This window comes from Schistocerca piceifrons, chromosome X, assembly GCF_021461385.2.
Source record: "Schistocerca piceifrons isolate TAMUIC-IGC-003096 chromosome X, iqSchPice1.1, whole genome shotgun sequence".
Classification (NCBI taxonomy): Eukaryota; Metazoa; Arthropoda; class Insecta; order Orthoptera; family Acrididae; genus Schistocerca; species Schistocerca piceifrons.
The window spans coordinates 169,016,037-169,030,414 of NC_060149.1; the positions used below are offsets into that span (position 1 = coordinate 169,016,037).

Consider the following 14,378-nt stretch of genomic DNA (forward strand, 5'->3'; position numbering starts at 1 on the left):
TTTAAATGTATCAGCAAGAGTATCAGGTTACCATTATTAGTAATTTATTAGTTTTGATTTAATAATTATGAACTTTTATCACAATCTTTCCGGCAAGTCTCCTGGCACTGAAATAGAGTCTAATAAACCACAATTCAAAATATGTATCAACATCAGCAAGCAGAATAAGATACATGCACATGCCAGAAATTCAGAACTTGTGGAGGGGAAAAAATCTTTACGAATGACTCCCAAATAAAGAATTTACATGTATATTTTGTAATGAACAAGCCATTTGAATCTTACTACATAGTTTTCTATTTCACATTAAAAATCTATGTGATAGATAATTATTAGAGAACACTCACTTTCAAATCTTTGTGCAATTCAGCACCCCATGAATCTTGGACACAGTGCCGTGGCCACAGTCGTTGCTTCATAAGTGGAGGGCCTTCAAATATAACTGTGTCATATGTTTGTGCTTCCTCTGCTGACACCTATAATGGAAAAAAGATACAATCTGTACTGTAAGTATACACATACTTACCATTAACAGAATTTAAAATACAGCTCTGAGTATTACCACAGAGGCAAAAATGTGAAAAGGAAGTATAGTATTTCAAAATCTAGCTCCCAGAATTATCATAAAGACAAAAATTTGACAAGGGTTAAGAAAATTTCTTTGAATGCACCACACAAATATTAAAGGTATGGAGCTAAGAGAGATAAATCCCTGTGGTTTCAGTACCTCCAAGCTGAAAACTATAAATATGCAGTATTTTTACAGATAAATCTTCTGCTATTGGTTACCTGTATGCACGAAACATCCATACTTTATTATCTCTACACTCAATGCCAGTAAGAAAGTTACCATAATCATGCTGGCTTTGCTATTCGGTGCACTATCCCTTCTGTAAATGCCTCGATATTGTATTTTACTTTCCTACTGAGCTATTTCCTGTTCTCATTCAAAACAGCAGCCATTGTATTTTCTATTTTCAGTTTATTAGCCTTTTTTTTAACATGCAAGGAAACTGATACCAGTTTTTATCCACTGTTTCTTTTCTGTCTTCTGTTTTCATCCAACTTGTATTCTTAGAGTATATCTATCATACCCTGGACTTTTAGTAAATTGAATGAAATATTGTTGTATTATGGAAAAATCCAACCAAAGAGACTAACACATTCAGAGACAGAATTGCAGGCCAAATACTTACCTTCAGGAGGCGAAACATTTAATACCGCTGATACACAACATACATATAAAAGTGACACAGTTCCTTTCTCAGGGTGGAGAGAGGAATTCATTGGGAAAAATGGAAAACAAACATACATATAAAGGTGACACACTACCCAGCTTTTGGAACAGTTCCTTTCTCATGGCGGAGAGAGGGATACATTGGGAAAAATGGAAAACTAAAGGTACACATCGGTGAGCAAGGCCAGCAGTTTTCACTGCTTCCGCCAGTTGTTTGTAGGAACTGAGGAAGGCCTCAGAACATAAGACATTGGTGTCACTTGTGCCGACATGAGACACAGCTAATAGTGGCTGGACCTTGCACACTCAATAGATGCATACAGAGCCTTCTCCACATCTCAGATAAGCCCCCATCCACTTTTGGCAGACATACCAAGCAACAAACAATGGAACTCTTTCCAGCTACTAATACAAATACTGTATATTCTAGAATGCTGGTACTTATGGCAAACTTCACATATTCCACAATATAAAGAGATAAGATATGTTAAGCACCTTCCAGAAATGATAAATACCTCATAAGAAATAACTGATAGTGGTCAGGTATGTAATGATGACCCACACCACACCAGCCAGCAATACTACCAATATGCTACATTTCATCTGCTACAGCTCACAACAGTGTTTGTTAGTTAATAAAATATTCTTATGTACAACACGAAGTCACACATGACAACAGTTATGATATAAATTAGCATAGCAAAATAAGTTTTATTATATTAGTGCAAACACAGTTATTTTCTAAATAAGCACTTCAGTTCATTATACTGAAGGAAACAAGTCACTATTTTGACTGCTGATAATTCATGTATTCTTCGACAATATAAATGCTGTTGCTAAGTGGTTTTTGTTTTAATACCTGGAATTTTGATATTCTTTTATTTCCTTTATTAAAGCAATAATACATTTTATGGCACGTAAAGAGCACTTCCTCTACACATGACTTTTGAGTGTTTTTCTCTATTCAACCAAATCATGTACACAAGAAAGTACCAGCAGTGGAATCAAAATGCTCGGGATGACATCACAGCAAACTATTTAATTTTTGTGATGAAAAAATCAATCCAATTGTGATATTCAGTATTAAGTCTAGTACAGATGACTTCCTTTCAACAATAAATCATTGTACAACTACAAGTCCTTATTTCACAGACACTCACAAGCCACCTTTCATTTAGTGACAAGTATCTTCCAACCCATGTCTCATGTACTAATCTCGTCAAAAATTTAAGGTGCACACACAATAGGAGTTTTAAGTAAAAGAAACAAATGTAAATGTCCCCTTCTTCACAATTATCAGAATCATCATACATTTTATTACTTTTTTATGTGTATTCCTCCCAGCCACCCTTTCTGTAATTAATTTCTCTCTTTCTCTGCAGTTTAGTCGCATGATTCATTACATCTTTCATCTCTCTTAACCCATCTTCACTTCTCACTCTGTTCAATCCATTATCTTGTAACTGGAGGTGGCACAGTGCTTAATAATGTAGTCTCTCTGACTACCTCACACTGCCACCTTCTCCTACATCTTTGTCTTCTTTCATCATCACTAAGTGTGGGTCCCTTTCAATATAGTGTTTGAGTGTCCTGTGCCCCCATTTCCGCCCTACTTTATGTCATCACCTGTGGAAGGAACATTTAGTTCTGGAATTTAGTGTTGTTATTTGGAACTAGGGGAATGTAACTAATAATGATTACACAGACTATTTGATACACAATAACTACGTCCACTTCTCAGTCTTTTGTGCAGGAAAGTTTATTTTTTCCAAATATAGATCGTGATCCGTTTGATTATCTTTGAATTTTAATATTATCATTACTGCCTTTACTACATATCATCCCCACCACACACACACACACACACACACACACACACACACACACACAGACACGGATCTACTACTGCATGTGTAGTAGCGTTTCCATCATGCATTGTAAGACGTGGAACAATAAAACATGAAATGCGAATCAAACCCCCCCCCCCCCCCATACACACACACAGATACAAAAGTTCTACAATTCTGCTGTTCAATTAATATGTCATGAAAGATAAGCACTGTATAGTATTACTTCCTACACATGTTGGACAATACACATCATTTGTGGTAAAGTCAGTGATATCATCTATCTAGTTATTCCCTTATGATTCTGTATCCACCTTAAAGATATGATGTGTTAAAATAATTTTAAAAAGGTGTGTACATGGACAAGAAAAAATCTCTGATTTTTTTCTGACTTTCCTGATTAAAAATACACTTTTTCCCGGGTGAAAATAACACTATCTGTCAGGTTGAAGAACATTTTTCCCATGTTAAGTGACAATATAATTTCCCCTGGAGCTATAAAATTTATTAATCCATTGAGTGGTAAAGGTTTACGCTTGTGTAGTACTTCCCGGCACTTTAGGCAATGAAACCCAGCAAAAGAACAACATGTTTTGGAAAGATCTTTGATGTACAGCAACACATATACTGCAGTTGTTCGTATTATGGAAGTATAAATACTAATTCCACCAAATACAGTACAGTAAGTTCCAAAACACTGAAATCTAGACTGTAATGTGCTTTTTTTTAAAAAAAGAAACCTCTAATAGGCAAAATCTTTAATGGAAATTTTAGGCATAGATTATAACCTCAAAAAATAATTTGCTCAAGTGAAAAGGGTGGCGTAGCTACTGCACGGGATCTTTTTTGTGGTACATTGTCATTAATTGTCAACAAATTGTTATTACTGCTTACTGGCATTTTATGCCAGTAGGGTAGTGATTCTGTTAATATGAAGTGGCTTGCAAATGTGGTGTGCAGTACAGTTGGTTGGTAGGTTGAGCTCCTTGGTCCCATCGAACGAGGGAAGGACAGGAAAGGAAGTCAGCCATGCCCTTTCAAAGGAAGCATCCTGGCATTTGCCTGAAGCAGTTTAGGGAAATCACGGAAAACCTAAATCAGGATGCACACTGCGCCACCTCGCTCAGTGTACGGTATGTATTTCCACTTTTAAGGGGTGTATGTTATCAGATTACCTTATGCTACACTTTATGCTTATCTTTCACTTGTGTGCTAAATGACAGTCATTGAAGGTCAACTGAGATACGTCTACACAACTTTAAACAACTACAGTGAAACACAGTGTTTATAACTTGCTTTTCACGGTCACCATGAATTATCTTGAGTATGTAACAGACTGTTTCTCTCGTTGTCTCATATAATCGTAAGACTTGTCTGGTTATTCCAATAATTGAGGACAAAGTGTATAGTAACCGCCACATTCTCTACAAGACAGGAAAGCTCATTCAGATGCATTCAGTGTCTCTTTAATAGCGGAAGCCGCTATGCAACACTCGTATCCATGCACAGAGGTGTCATGGTATCCACCCCACCCTAATAGGTTAAAATCTAACCTACTTTATACGCAGAATATATTCTAACCTAACAAACTCCTTTGACCCTGCCATAAACTAACAAAGGAGATTGGATGCACTATGATCACCCTATCAGCCAATATTATTGGGTGACCTCTGGGGAGGGTGTCTGATGACCCTTGTTGGTGTCACTGTTAACACAGCCTTAGTCAGCCAGTACAGATAGCAACATCATTGTTAAGTAGTGTAAACACATAAATAGGAAAAGTTAATGATTTAAATTAATATACATACAGTATAGCAAAGTTTTCACATATAAAATTGATTGTCAAAAATTTGTTGCTGTTTTTTCTCTGAGGGTGTGGTTTGACAGTATCCTCAGAGCACAGCTTAAATTGCAGCAGCTGAATGGTTCTGACAAGCACAGTTATAAATTTCACTACTGTGCATCGAACATTTTGTTGGTTACCTGGATGAATACAAGTTTCGTTGAGAACTTACATTTTTTTTTCATAGAAAAGCCAATTACATGAGTAATTGCTCAAGAACTCACATCAAACTTTTTAAAAGTATAATTGTACCTTTTGCCACTGTAATTGCACTTGTTTTAATCTATTAAAGAACTAAAATAAATATGAAAAAAACTAACCTTGAAGCTTGGTCTTTTTTAGCATGATTTATGCTTTATGATACATCAAACACAAATATGCCAGTAAATTTTTAAATAATGGCACAAATTGGTCTATTGCGCCAATAACTTTTATAAGCGACTGGTCCTCAAAGTGTTCAGTTTTGAATAAGAGCCAAAGGCCCAAGATTTAAGAAGTTCATCACACATAATTTACTTCATCTAGTGTAAAAGGAAATTTACTTTGAAAGTACTGCTCCTCAACCCACCATTCACAAGCTTTTCCTGTGACCTCTTAGAAATGTAAACAGCTGTGACATTATGCTCATCGAAAGCAGTTTGTTGTTACAGTCTTCATCCTATAGCCTTTGACACATTTTACTGTTGTCAGATGCTTGTGCGTGCACTGCATTTTTCAGGCTTAACGGCACATTTTCTTTGGAACTAAAGTTTTATTTTGGTGTTATGCTCTCATTTGTGTTTTATTGCTGCAGTAGACTATTATTCCGTAGTTGCAGGCTAAAGTAAGATTCTCTGTTAGAGTATCAGTTTATTACCAGTCAAAATTACAAAAATATAACTGAAAACTAAAACAATGAAAAATTCCTAGAATTGTGAAAGATTTCCAGGTTTTTCCCAGATGAAAAATTCTTGAATTCTTCTCAGATTTCCCAGGGCATAAACATCCTGTTTAAGTTACACACACGTACAAAGTAACTACATCTTTGATGGTAAAAGGAAATGTATCTGCAACAAAAAAATAAAGGAACAAGAATGTCTCTTCATCATTTCGACAAGTATAATTTAAAGAAAAACTTTCTTAACAACATATGCACTGGTAATTGGTATGGTACAGTTTTGCACTCTGAATAATAGTCCTCCAAGTAAGCTTGTGGTCTGCGCCAGTGTCCGTAGTGTGACTGTGGCATATAAACTGTTGTAGTGGTAGGGACATGACCTGCGGTGGTGAGCTGATGCAATGGGTGGTGTGAATCACCTCACTTTTCTGCTCTGCAGTATCCCCACTGGTTTCAGCCAATGTATCGACAATGCTGATGCTCTTCTGTGCAAGGTAATGTTGAATGTGTTATCTCCTCAGCGTAGCGCTTTATGTGAACCTGAATACGGGTATTGGAGCAACATTACAAAATCACACTGTTTCAGTTTGTTATGTACAAACACTTGTGGAGAACTGTGAGATTGAGGGGAGGAGTGTGAATATTGACAACATGCTGTTTCACACGTTGTACCAATTCTGGCAAATAAGAGAAATCAGGTAAGGCCCCTGTTTTGGGCAAATTCTGCTGGTAGGTTTAATGCTTACACACACAGAATTTCCACCAAGCAGGCTTGTAAGTCCTCCTTGAAAGTGGATCTCTCAGCTAATAAGATCCAACAAAGAGATTCATGTCACTCCCTCCCTGTGACACATTAATGTGGCTTTCAATGTGGATTAACACTGGTCCTCCAACTCATTGTTTTGAGTGTGGTAGCCCGTGGTTTTAAAGCATTTAACTGTGTACATTATACAAAGGTTTGAGAACAGAGTCTTAAATAATCTGTTGGCCCTGGTCTGTTGTGATAGCTGCAGGGCATCCACAGTGTGCAATCCACAACTCTATAAGCACTTATGCAGTTGATTCTGCTTTGTTGTCAGGAAATTGAGTGACCTCCACCCATCTTGACATTCTGTCAATAGCTGATAAGATACTGGGTGGTTATAATTAAAGTGCAGCTACTCATGGAGGTCTAGTGTGGGCTGTAACTATCTTATGGCAGTGGAACTTCGTAAATATGCTAATGCGTTAATGCAGAACCAATTTATGCTAGAAAAAAGTTAGTTCCAATTTTGGCCACCAGGTGCAAATTTGGCAAGTACACTGTATGACATCCGCACTATCATTTGACAAGCCATGTGAATGAACAGTGTGGCTATCGAAAAGAGAGATGTACGTTGTTAGTGAAACTGTTAACGGCACTTACTAGATTTATTTAGTGCATGGCTAGAGATACAACATCTATCATGATTGAAATTTACACATGTATGTCTAGATTACGAATGTAGTCTATAGTTTGTGGAGTCACAAGAGCAAAGTCACTAGCACTGCCATTATACTTTCTTGTCCTACATTCAGTGATGATGTGCTGGATCGTCTGTTGTGTAGCACCACAGTCACACTCAGGCGTTGAAGTTACGTTCCACCTGAAGTGGAAGGCTGCACAATTCCCATGGTTGGTTTGGATTCTGTTTAGTGTGGATCATTGTCTGCAAGGGAGGTTGAAACCAGCTGGTGGCATCTTCTTCGCAGAAGAAATTGTTGGGCAGCATTTGTCATTAAGTCTCTTGTGCCACTCAATGGTAGTTTGCTCATTGTTGTTTCTCAAGTTCATGCCATCTCTTGTTGGTGATTTCTTTAATGCAGGCAATTAGTATTTGCGTTGCTGATGTCAGAATGTATCGTTAGTTCTAGATTGTCCATTATTTTGTTGAATTCTCTTAAGAGAACGTCTTTACGTCTGAGATCTGGTGGGGGGATATGACTTAGTACTGGTAGCCAGTGTATGGGAGTAGATTTGATTGTGCCAGTGATAAGACACATTGTAGTATTTAGTTGGGTATCTATGATATTTGTATGGGCACTATTGAGCCAGAAAGGAGCACAGTATTCAGCAGTTGAGTACACCAACCCTAGAGCTGAGCATCACAGAGTTGCGGCTGTAGATCCCCATGTTGTTTCACATAGTTTACAAATTATGTTGTTGCGAGTTCTTATTTTTGCAGCAACATTTTTGAGATGATGTTTGAAAGACGGCATTCTATCCAATGTGACCCCCTAGATATTTAGGGTATCTGTTGTGTCTCAATTGCTGATTGTCCATGTACACCTTTAACTCCCTATTAGCCATCTTGTTGTTTAGAAGAAAGCAACAAACTTCAGTTTTACTGGTGTTTGGATTGAGTCCCCACTAGTGTTGCACTGAGAGCATATCACTGACTGAAAGGTCTGAGGAGGAGCCCAATGTCATTAAATGGTTTAAAGAAGATGATAATGAAATTTTAAAACACAAGTGAGCTTGGTGTGGCACCTGGAAGAGGAAGGTGTCCTATCATGGTGGAAGTTACTGACAGGGTTGCTTTTGCAGTAACTGACCATGCAGTATGTGCCCCAGTAGTGCTAGTGCTCTTGCAGTGTCACGAGAACTGTCCACCCATGGTCAACAGTACAACAGAAAGCTTTTTGGTCTATAATACACTGGTACCAGTACAAGATCCATATGGTGCAGCAACTGAAACCTCATGATCCGTAGCAATGTTCGGAATTAGTTCTTCAGTTTATGCCATGGATCGAAGTTAATGACATGTGGCTGACCAGTATTCTATGGAGGGATTAGGCACATTTTACACTACAGGGTACAGTGAATAAATAGACCTGACAAATTTGGGGTACTGTTAAACTGTGTTTTGTGCATGAAGAGCAACTGCACTCACCATATGTGACTGTGTGGTGTGAAATCACAACCACCTTTATTCTTGGTAAGTTCTTCTCCGAAGAGAATACACCCAGAGAGCCTCTCAGGTGTACCATGATGCCTTTATGTTATTGAGACCAGCTTGAAGAGTATGTAATTCCTGCTTTGGAATATTGAAACTGTGGGGAAACCACTGTTTTCATGCATATCACTCACCCAGCAATAGAGCTGTTTAATGCAACTTTCCACGAACATGTTACCTCCATAGGTTTTCCAGATAGTGGCCTGCAAGATCATCTGATCTGAATCCATGACTTTTGAACCTGAGGATGTCTATAAGAATGCATTTACCAGGGACACATTAGGTCTCTACCTAATCTGAAGGCCATGTTACTCATGTTACACTGAAACTGTTGTGAGCAACTGTTGATCATGAATTCTTACAGATGCAACATCTCGCCGACGTCTCCAGTGCTCATACTGAACAAATTGTGTAAGCAGCAGTTAATAATAAAATCAACATTTTGCCTCTCTCACTTGTCTGACTGCATTGCATTCCTAATCCATTACATATGGAAATATTTCTATACATCTTTCCTGCATTCACACTGACAGATTTGCACCTGGTGGACAATTTTTTTCCTCCAGTGTAAATTGGGTCCGTTCAGCATATCTACTAAGTTTCACTGCCATACAATAATTACAGCCCATATTGGTCCTCTGTGAGTAACTGCAGATTCAATATAACCACCTGGTATATCTAAATCCCCCCCTGACATGGGAAGAGGTCCAATCAAATCCAAGTGCACATGCTGTAAGCAGTCAGCTGGAATGTTGAACGTGCCTAAAGTTGGACTTGAAAGCTATCCTATTTTGCTCATTTAACTTTCTACACAAGCCTGTGCCCAAAGTTTGCAATCCTTTTTTTATATCAGGCCAAACAAAACATTTCCTCGACAGCCTAATAGAGAGGTGTTCTAGTCTTGGATGAGCCAATCCAAGCAAGTTCTTGAAAATCATTTTTCTGTATATTGTGGCTACGAATGGTAAGACATGTCCTTAAGATATGTCACACGATACATTGTTTACTGTGCCATTCATTTGCCAACATTCTAATAATAAACTCTTTCAGGACTCCTGATCATCTCCACCACAGGGTGGTGGTCCATAAATATTTTAAACTTTCACACTTCAATGTCCACCTTAAAATATTGAATGGCCTCATAAACTGCTAGTAGCTCGTGGTCAAACATGGACCATTTATGTTGAGCCTTCGTTAATTTTTTTGAAAAGAATCTCAGTGTGAAATGTTCTCTGCCAATTATCTGATGTAATACTGCGCCAATCACTATGTCACTTGCATCAGATGTCAGAGATAATGGACCATCTTCTACTGGGTGTGCCAGTGTAACAGCTGAGTTTGATCTTTTCAAGTTGGTGGTAGGCCTTCTTGCAATCTATCACACTAAATATGTTCCCACTTGCCAGAGCATGTGAAGAATTCTGTAAGTTGGGAACAGGATATATACAAGGTAATATATGGAAGTTAAGTGATCGTAAGCTCCACATAATCTAAAAGAAACTGTGCTTGTTATGCACTAAGTGGATCAGCAATGCCCATTGACTGGCTGAAGGCCATAAAACTCCTGTCTAGAAAAGTTCTTCTACTATTCATTTAACTGCTCAACATCTTTCTGATGCAAGTCTCAATGCTTTTGCATAGACTGGGGGGACCTTGCGACATGTGAATGTAATGCCGTGACTCTTGTCTGACTCCCTCGAATGTGGTGCACATGTGACTCTTATTACATATATGTCACTTAAAGACAGTATGACAGGGTGTACTACTGTTCACCTTCACTTCACTGACCTGTGCATTCAGCATCTGTTGACTTGCTGTGTCAATACTTGGTACCCCCTGGGGTTAAGGCTGCTGCTCCAGGTGATGCAAGTTAACTATCCTTTTACATATATTGTACAACTGTTTTCGACAATGCTTTATTTATATTCCATAGTTCAGTATTTTCTTGACTTAATTACAGTTTGTATTGTACCACCACCTGTAATTTATTATTAGTAGTGGCAATATCGTGTTTTTTATGTTATTTATTAGGCTCTTAATTTTGTCTCTACTTCCTACCTCTGATGGTATACCTATAGCATCCTTGTCCTTGAATGCTTGCACTGACTGTCACATAATAGTACATCTAATCACACGTGTAGCTACATATAGTGAACATTTGTGGTGGTGAAGAAAATCTGCCCCCAATATTGGTACTGACACATCTGCTGCCATAATGTCACAGCTGATGGTGCACTGCAGTCTGAAATCCGCTGTTGGGTATCATTCGTCTGTAGGCTAAAAGAGTGTAAGTTTGTTTGGCAATTTGCACCCTGTAGCCTGCTTACATCTTGCCTTATGACATCTAGTGTTCTTTAGTAGGCTGCTGTTGCTGATATTTGAACTTGCAACATGAAATACATATGCATGTTATTGTGCCAAACTTCTTGTGAGAACACCATATTTGTAAATGAGGTAAGTCACTGGTATGTGTTGTTGCGGGCTCTTTGCAAGGTTGACAACCTTGGGTCAACGTTCTCTAGTCATGAAGGGTCAGCTGCTTTCACGATATCTCATTTAACTGTCATTCCACATTGTCACTTTGGGACCCATTATTCTTTGCATCTCGCATAACTGGCCTCGGTCGAGTTTGTAAGTGCTCATATTCCAATGGGGCCACATCCTTCTTGCTGCACATACACTATGTGCTCAAAAGTATCTGGACACCTGGCTGAAAATGACTTACAAGTTTGTGGTGTCCTCCATCAGTAATGCTGGAATTCAATATGGCGTTGGCTCACCCTTAGCGTTGATGACAGCTTGCACTCTCGCAGGCAGGCATGCATTCAGTCAGGTACTGGAAGGTTTCTTAGGGAATGCCAGCCTATTCTTCATGGAATGCTGCACTGAGGAGAGGTATTGGTGTCAGTCGGTGAGACCTGGCACAAAGTCAGCATTCCAAAACATCACAAAAGTGTTCTATGGGATTCAGGTCATGACTCTGTGCAGGCCAGTCTATTACAGGGATGTTATTGTCATGTAACCACTCTGCCACAGGCCATGCATTATGAACAGGTGCTCGATCATATTGAAAGATGCAATCGCCATCCCCGAATTGCTCTTGAACAGTGAGAAGCGAGAAGGTGCTTAAAACATCAATGTAGACCTGTGCTGTGATAGAGCCAGGCAAAACAACAAGAGGTGCAAGCCCCCTCCATGAAAAACATAACCACAACATAACACCGCCACCTCCGAATTTTACTGTTGGCACTACACCCACTGGCAGATGACAATCACTGGGCATTTGCCATACCCACACCCTGCAATCGGATCACCACATTGTGTACTGTGATTCATCACTCCACACAATGTTTTTCCACTGTTCAATCATCCAATGTTTACCTGACCACATTTGAAGTCCACGAGCGCAATGGAGCGCCCCATTCTGCTCTCTCACAATGTCTAATGACTACTGAGGTCACTGATATGGAGTACCTGGGAGCAGGTGGCAGCACAATGCACCTAATATGAAAGACGTAGTTTTTCAGGGTATCTGGATACTTTTGATCACATAGTGTGCATGGCTGATTGCACAGCGTGAGAAATGTATCTGACACTCAAATCTGGTTTGTTATGCACAAACTTTTTTGTATTGTCTGTTATTATGTATCTTTGTGCAATTAATCTGACTACTTGAAACCAAGTCTGTGGCTTGCTGGGCTGGAAAGCTGGTAATTTTGGGAAGGTTCCTCATCTCAAGTGGCTAGTCACTAACTACTTGTTGTAAGGGCATCACTTTGCCAGATTTGGATGGTGAAAGTTCCTGGCACACTTGCGACAGGGTAGAACACTCGGAGCACATCTCGCACAGGTGTGCAGCTGTTTCCGGCACGACTGTGAATTCAAAGCACATGTCACACAGCTTCAATGGTCAGGTACTACAGTGCAAGGCAAGTGAAAATGTTAGGTTATGATCTGGTGCCGTAGAATCAGGCACAGTTGTGTACTTCAACAAAGCTGACTGAGTGTGGAAGTGTTCCCAGTGAATTTTGTTGAAGGTTTCACGGCCTCTGGCACCACTGATCATGTTTGTGCCCACACTATATGAGAGTTGCTGTAAGTTGCTTTGTTTGCAGCTTGATATGCCATTAACTCTACTGCCCATGCTGTTTGCGGTCACAGCCTCCTGCCTCCTCTGTTAATCCAAAGTTTTGAAGTACCTACTGCCTCGGGGTCACCTGGAATTAGCACATTGCAACTAATACCAATCAAACACATAATTTGTTACACAATAATTACTTTATTCACATCACAAGCACAAAATATGTTCACAATGTTTCATGTTACACACCAGACTAAACTCAAATTTCTTCTCTACACAGTCCACTAATCAGTCTTTTACACAGGAAGCAGGAAGGTTTGTTTTTTCCATATATTGATTGTGATTGGTTTGATTTTCTTTGAATTTTAATATTATTGTTACTGTTATTGCTACACTAGTATTACTATTATGTACTTTGTGTTACTATTAGCAGTACTAGAAATGTCACCTCTTAAGAGTTTTCTTTTTGATGCAAGCAATGACTATTATTCTTTTTTGCTTGTGTGTGTCAGCTGTCATTCTAGCCTGTCATCATCTTTTTTTCTGTTATTTCATGATTTCAGTTCTGTGTTCAGCAAATCTTTCTTCTTTGTTTGGTGATCTCGTCAGTGTATATGCCTATATCAATTATCTGGGTTTGGCAGCAATTCTTCCCTGTTTGTTGGCAGTTCTTCCCTCTGTAGCAACTATTTTTCTCTAGTAGCAGTTTGTCTCTTAGCAGTCATATTTGTTTTATCCAGCTCCCTTTATACAATATTTAGTGACTACCTCTTATTGCAAAATCACTTTACTATCTCTTGCACATCCTGCCAGGGAATGATTTGCCAACAGAAGTCATTCTCCTTGTTCGAATCCAGTTTCTATCTCATAGAGTAACTATTACCAGTGTAAGACATCTCTGTTTTTTATTACCTATCTCTTAATGTTCCCCGGACCTACATCAGAATTCCTACACTCCTTATGCAAACATGCAATTGCCATAGCCAAACTACAGTACTGTATACTTTTTCTTTAGTCTTAACCTTCGGTGTTGCTCCTAAAGGCCTCACCTTAAAGGTTCCCAGCTCAGGATGTAGACCTGTCTTTTGACTAATCTCTACTTGAATTCCAAACTGATCAATCCTTAGTCCCTACTCACATTATTACTGACATACACATTTATGACCATCAACAATGATTCACACCAAGTTATGATTCTTCCTCCTTTCAGCCCCTGTCACATGAGCAGACTCAGCATAATTCGCTGTGAAGGCAACTATAAACATGACCAAAACATCTCACATCACCTTAAAAAGTTATCTACAATGATGATTAAACAGATTAAAATGTAAGGTCCCTCCACCCTTCTTGTGCAACTACCATTCACAATAATGACCCCAACAATTCCCACCTAAATTTTATAGGAATCCTCCTCCTTGTCCACTACCTCTGAAATCAACTTTTCCAGGCATTGCAGCAATTTCTTGTTTCCAAAATCATTCCCAAATGTTTTCCAAAATACAACTGAATCCTCATAAT

The 14,378-nt window shown here is 38.9% G+C and overlaps 1 protein-coding gene across 6 annotated transcripts in view; it reads right to left on the reverse strand.

Annotated features, from left to right (window-relative positions):
• LOC124721279 (nicotinamidase) overlaps positions 1-14,378 on the reverse strand; it is a 284,503-nt gene that overhangs the window by 114,495 nt on the left and 155,630 nt on the right. For all 6 annotated transcript variants that reach the window (XR_007006313.1, XM_047246164.1, XM_047246167.1 and 3 more), the window contains exon 7: positions 348-476. Coding sequence is in view for 5 of the 6 variants with exons in the window: in XM_047246164.1 (XP_047102120.1) it covers positions 348-476 (129 nt within the window). In the remaining variant the exon portion in view is untranslated. The remainder of the gene's footprint in view (positions 1-347; positions 477-14,378) is intronic.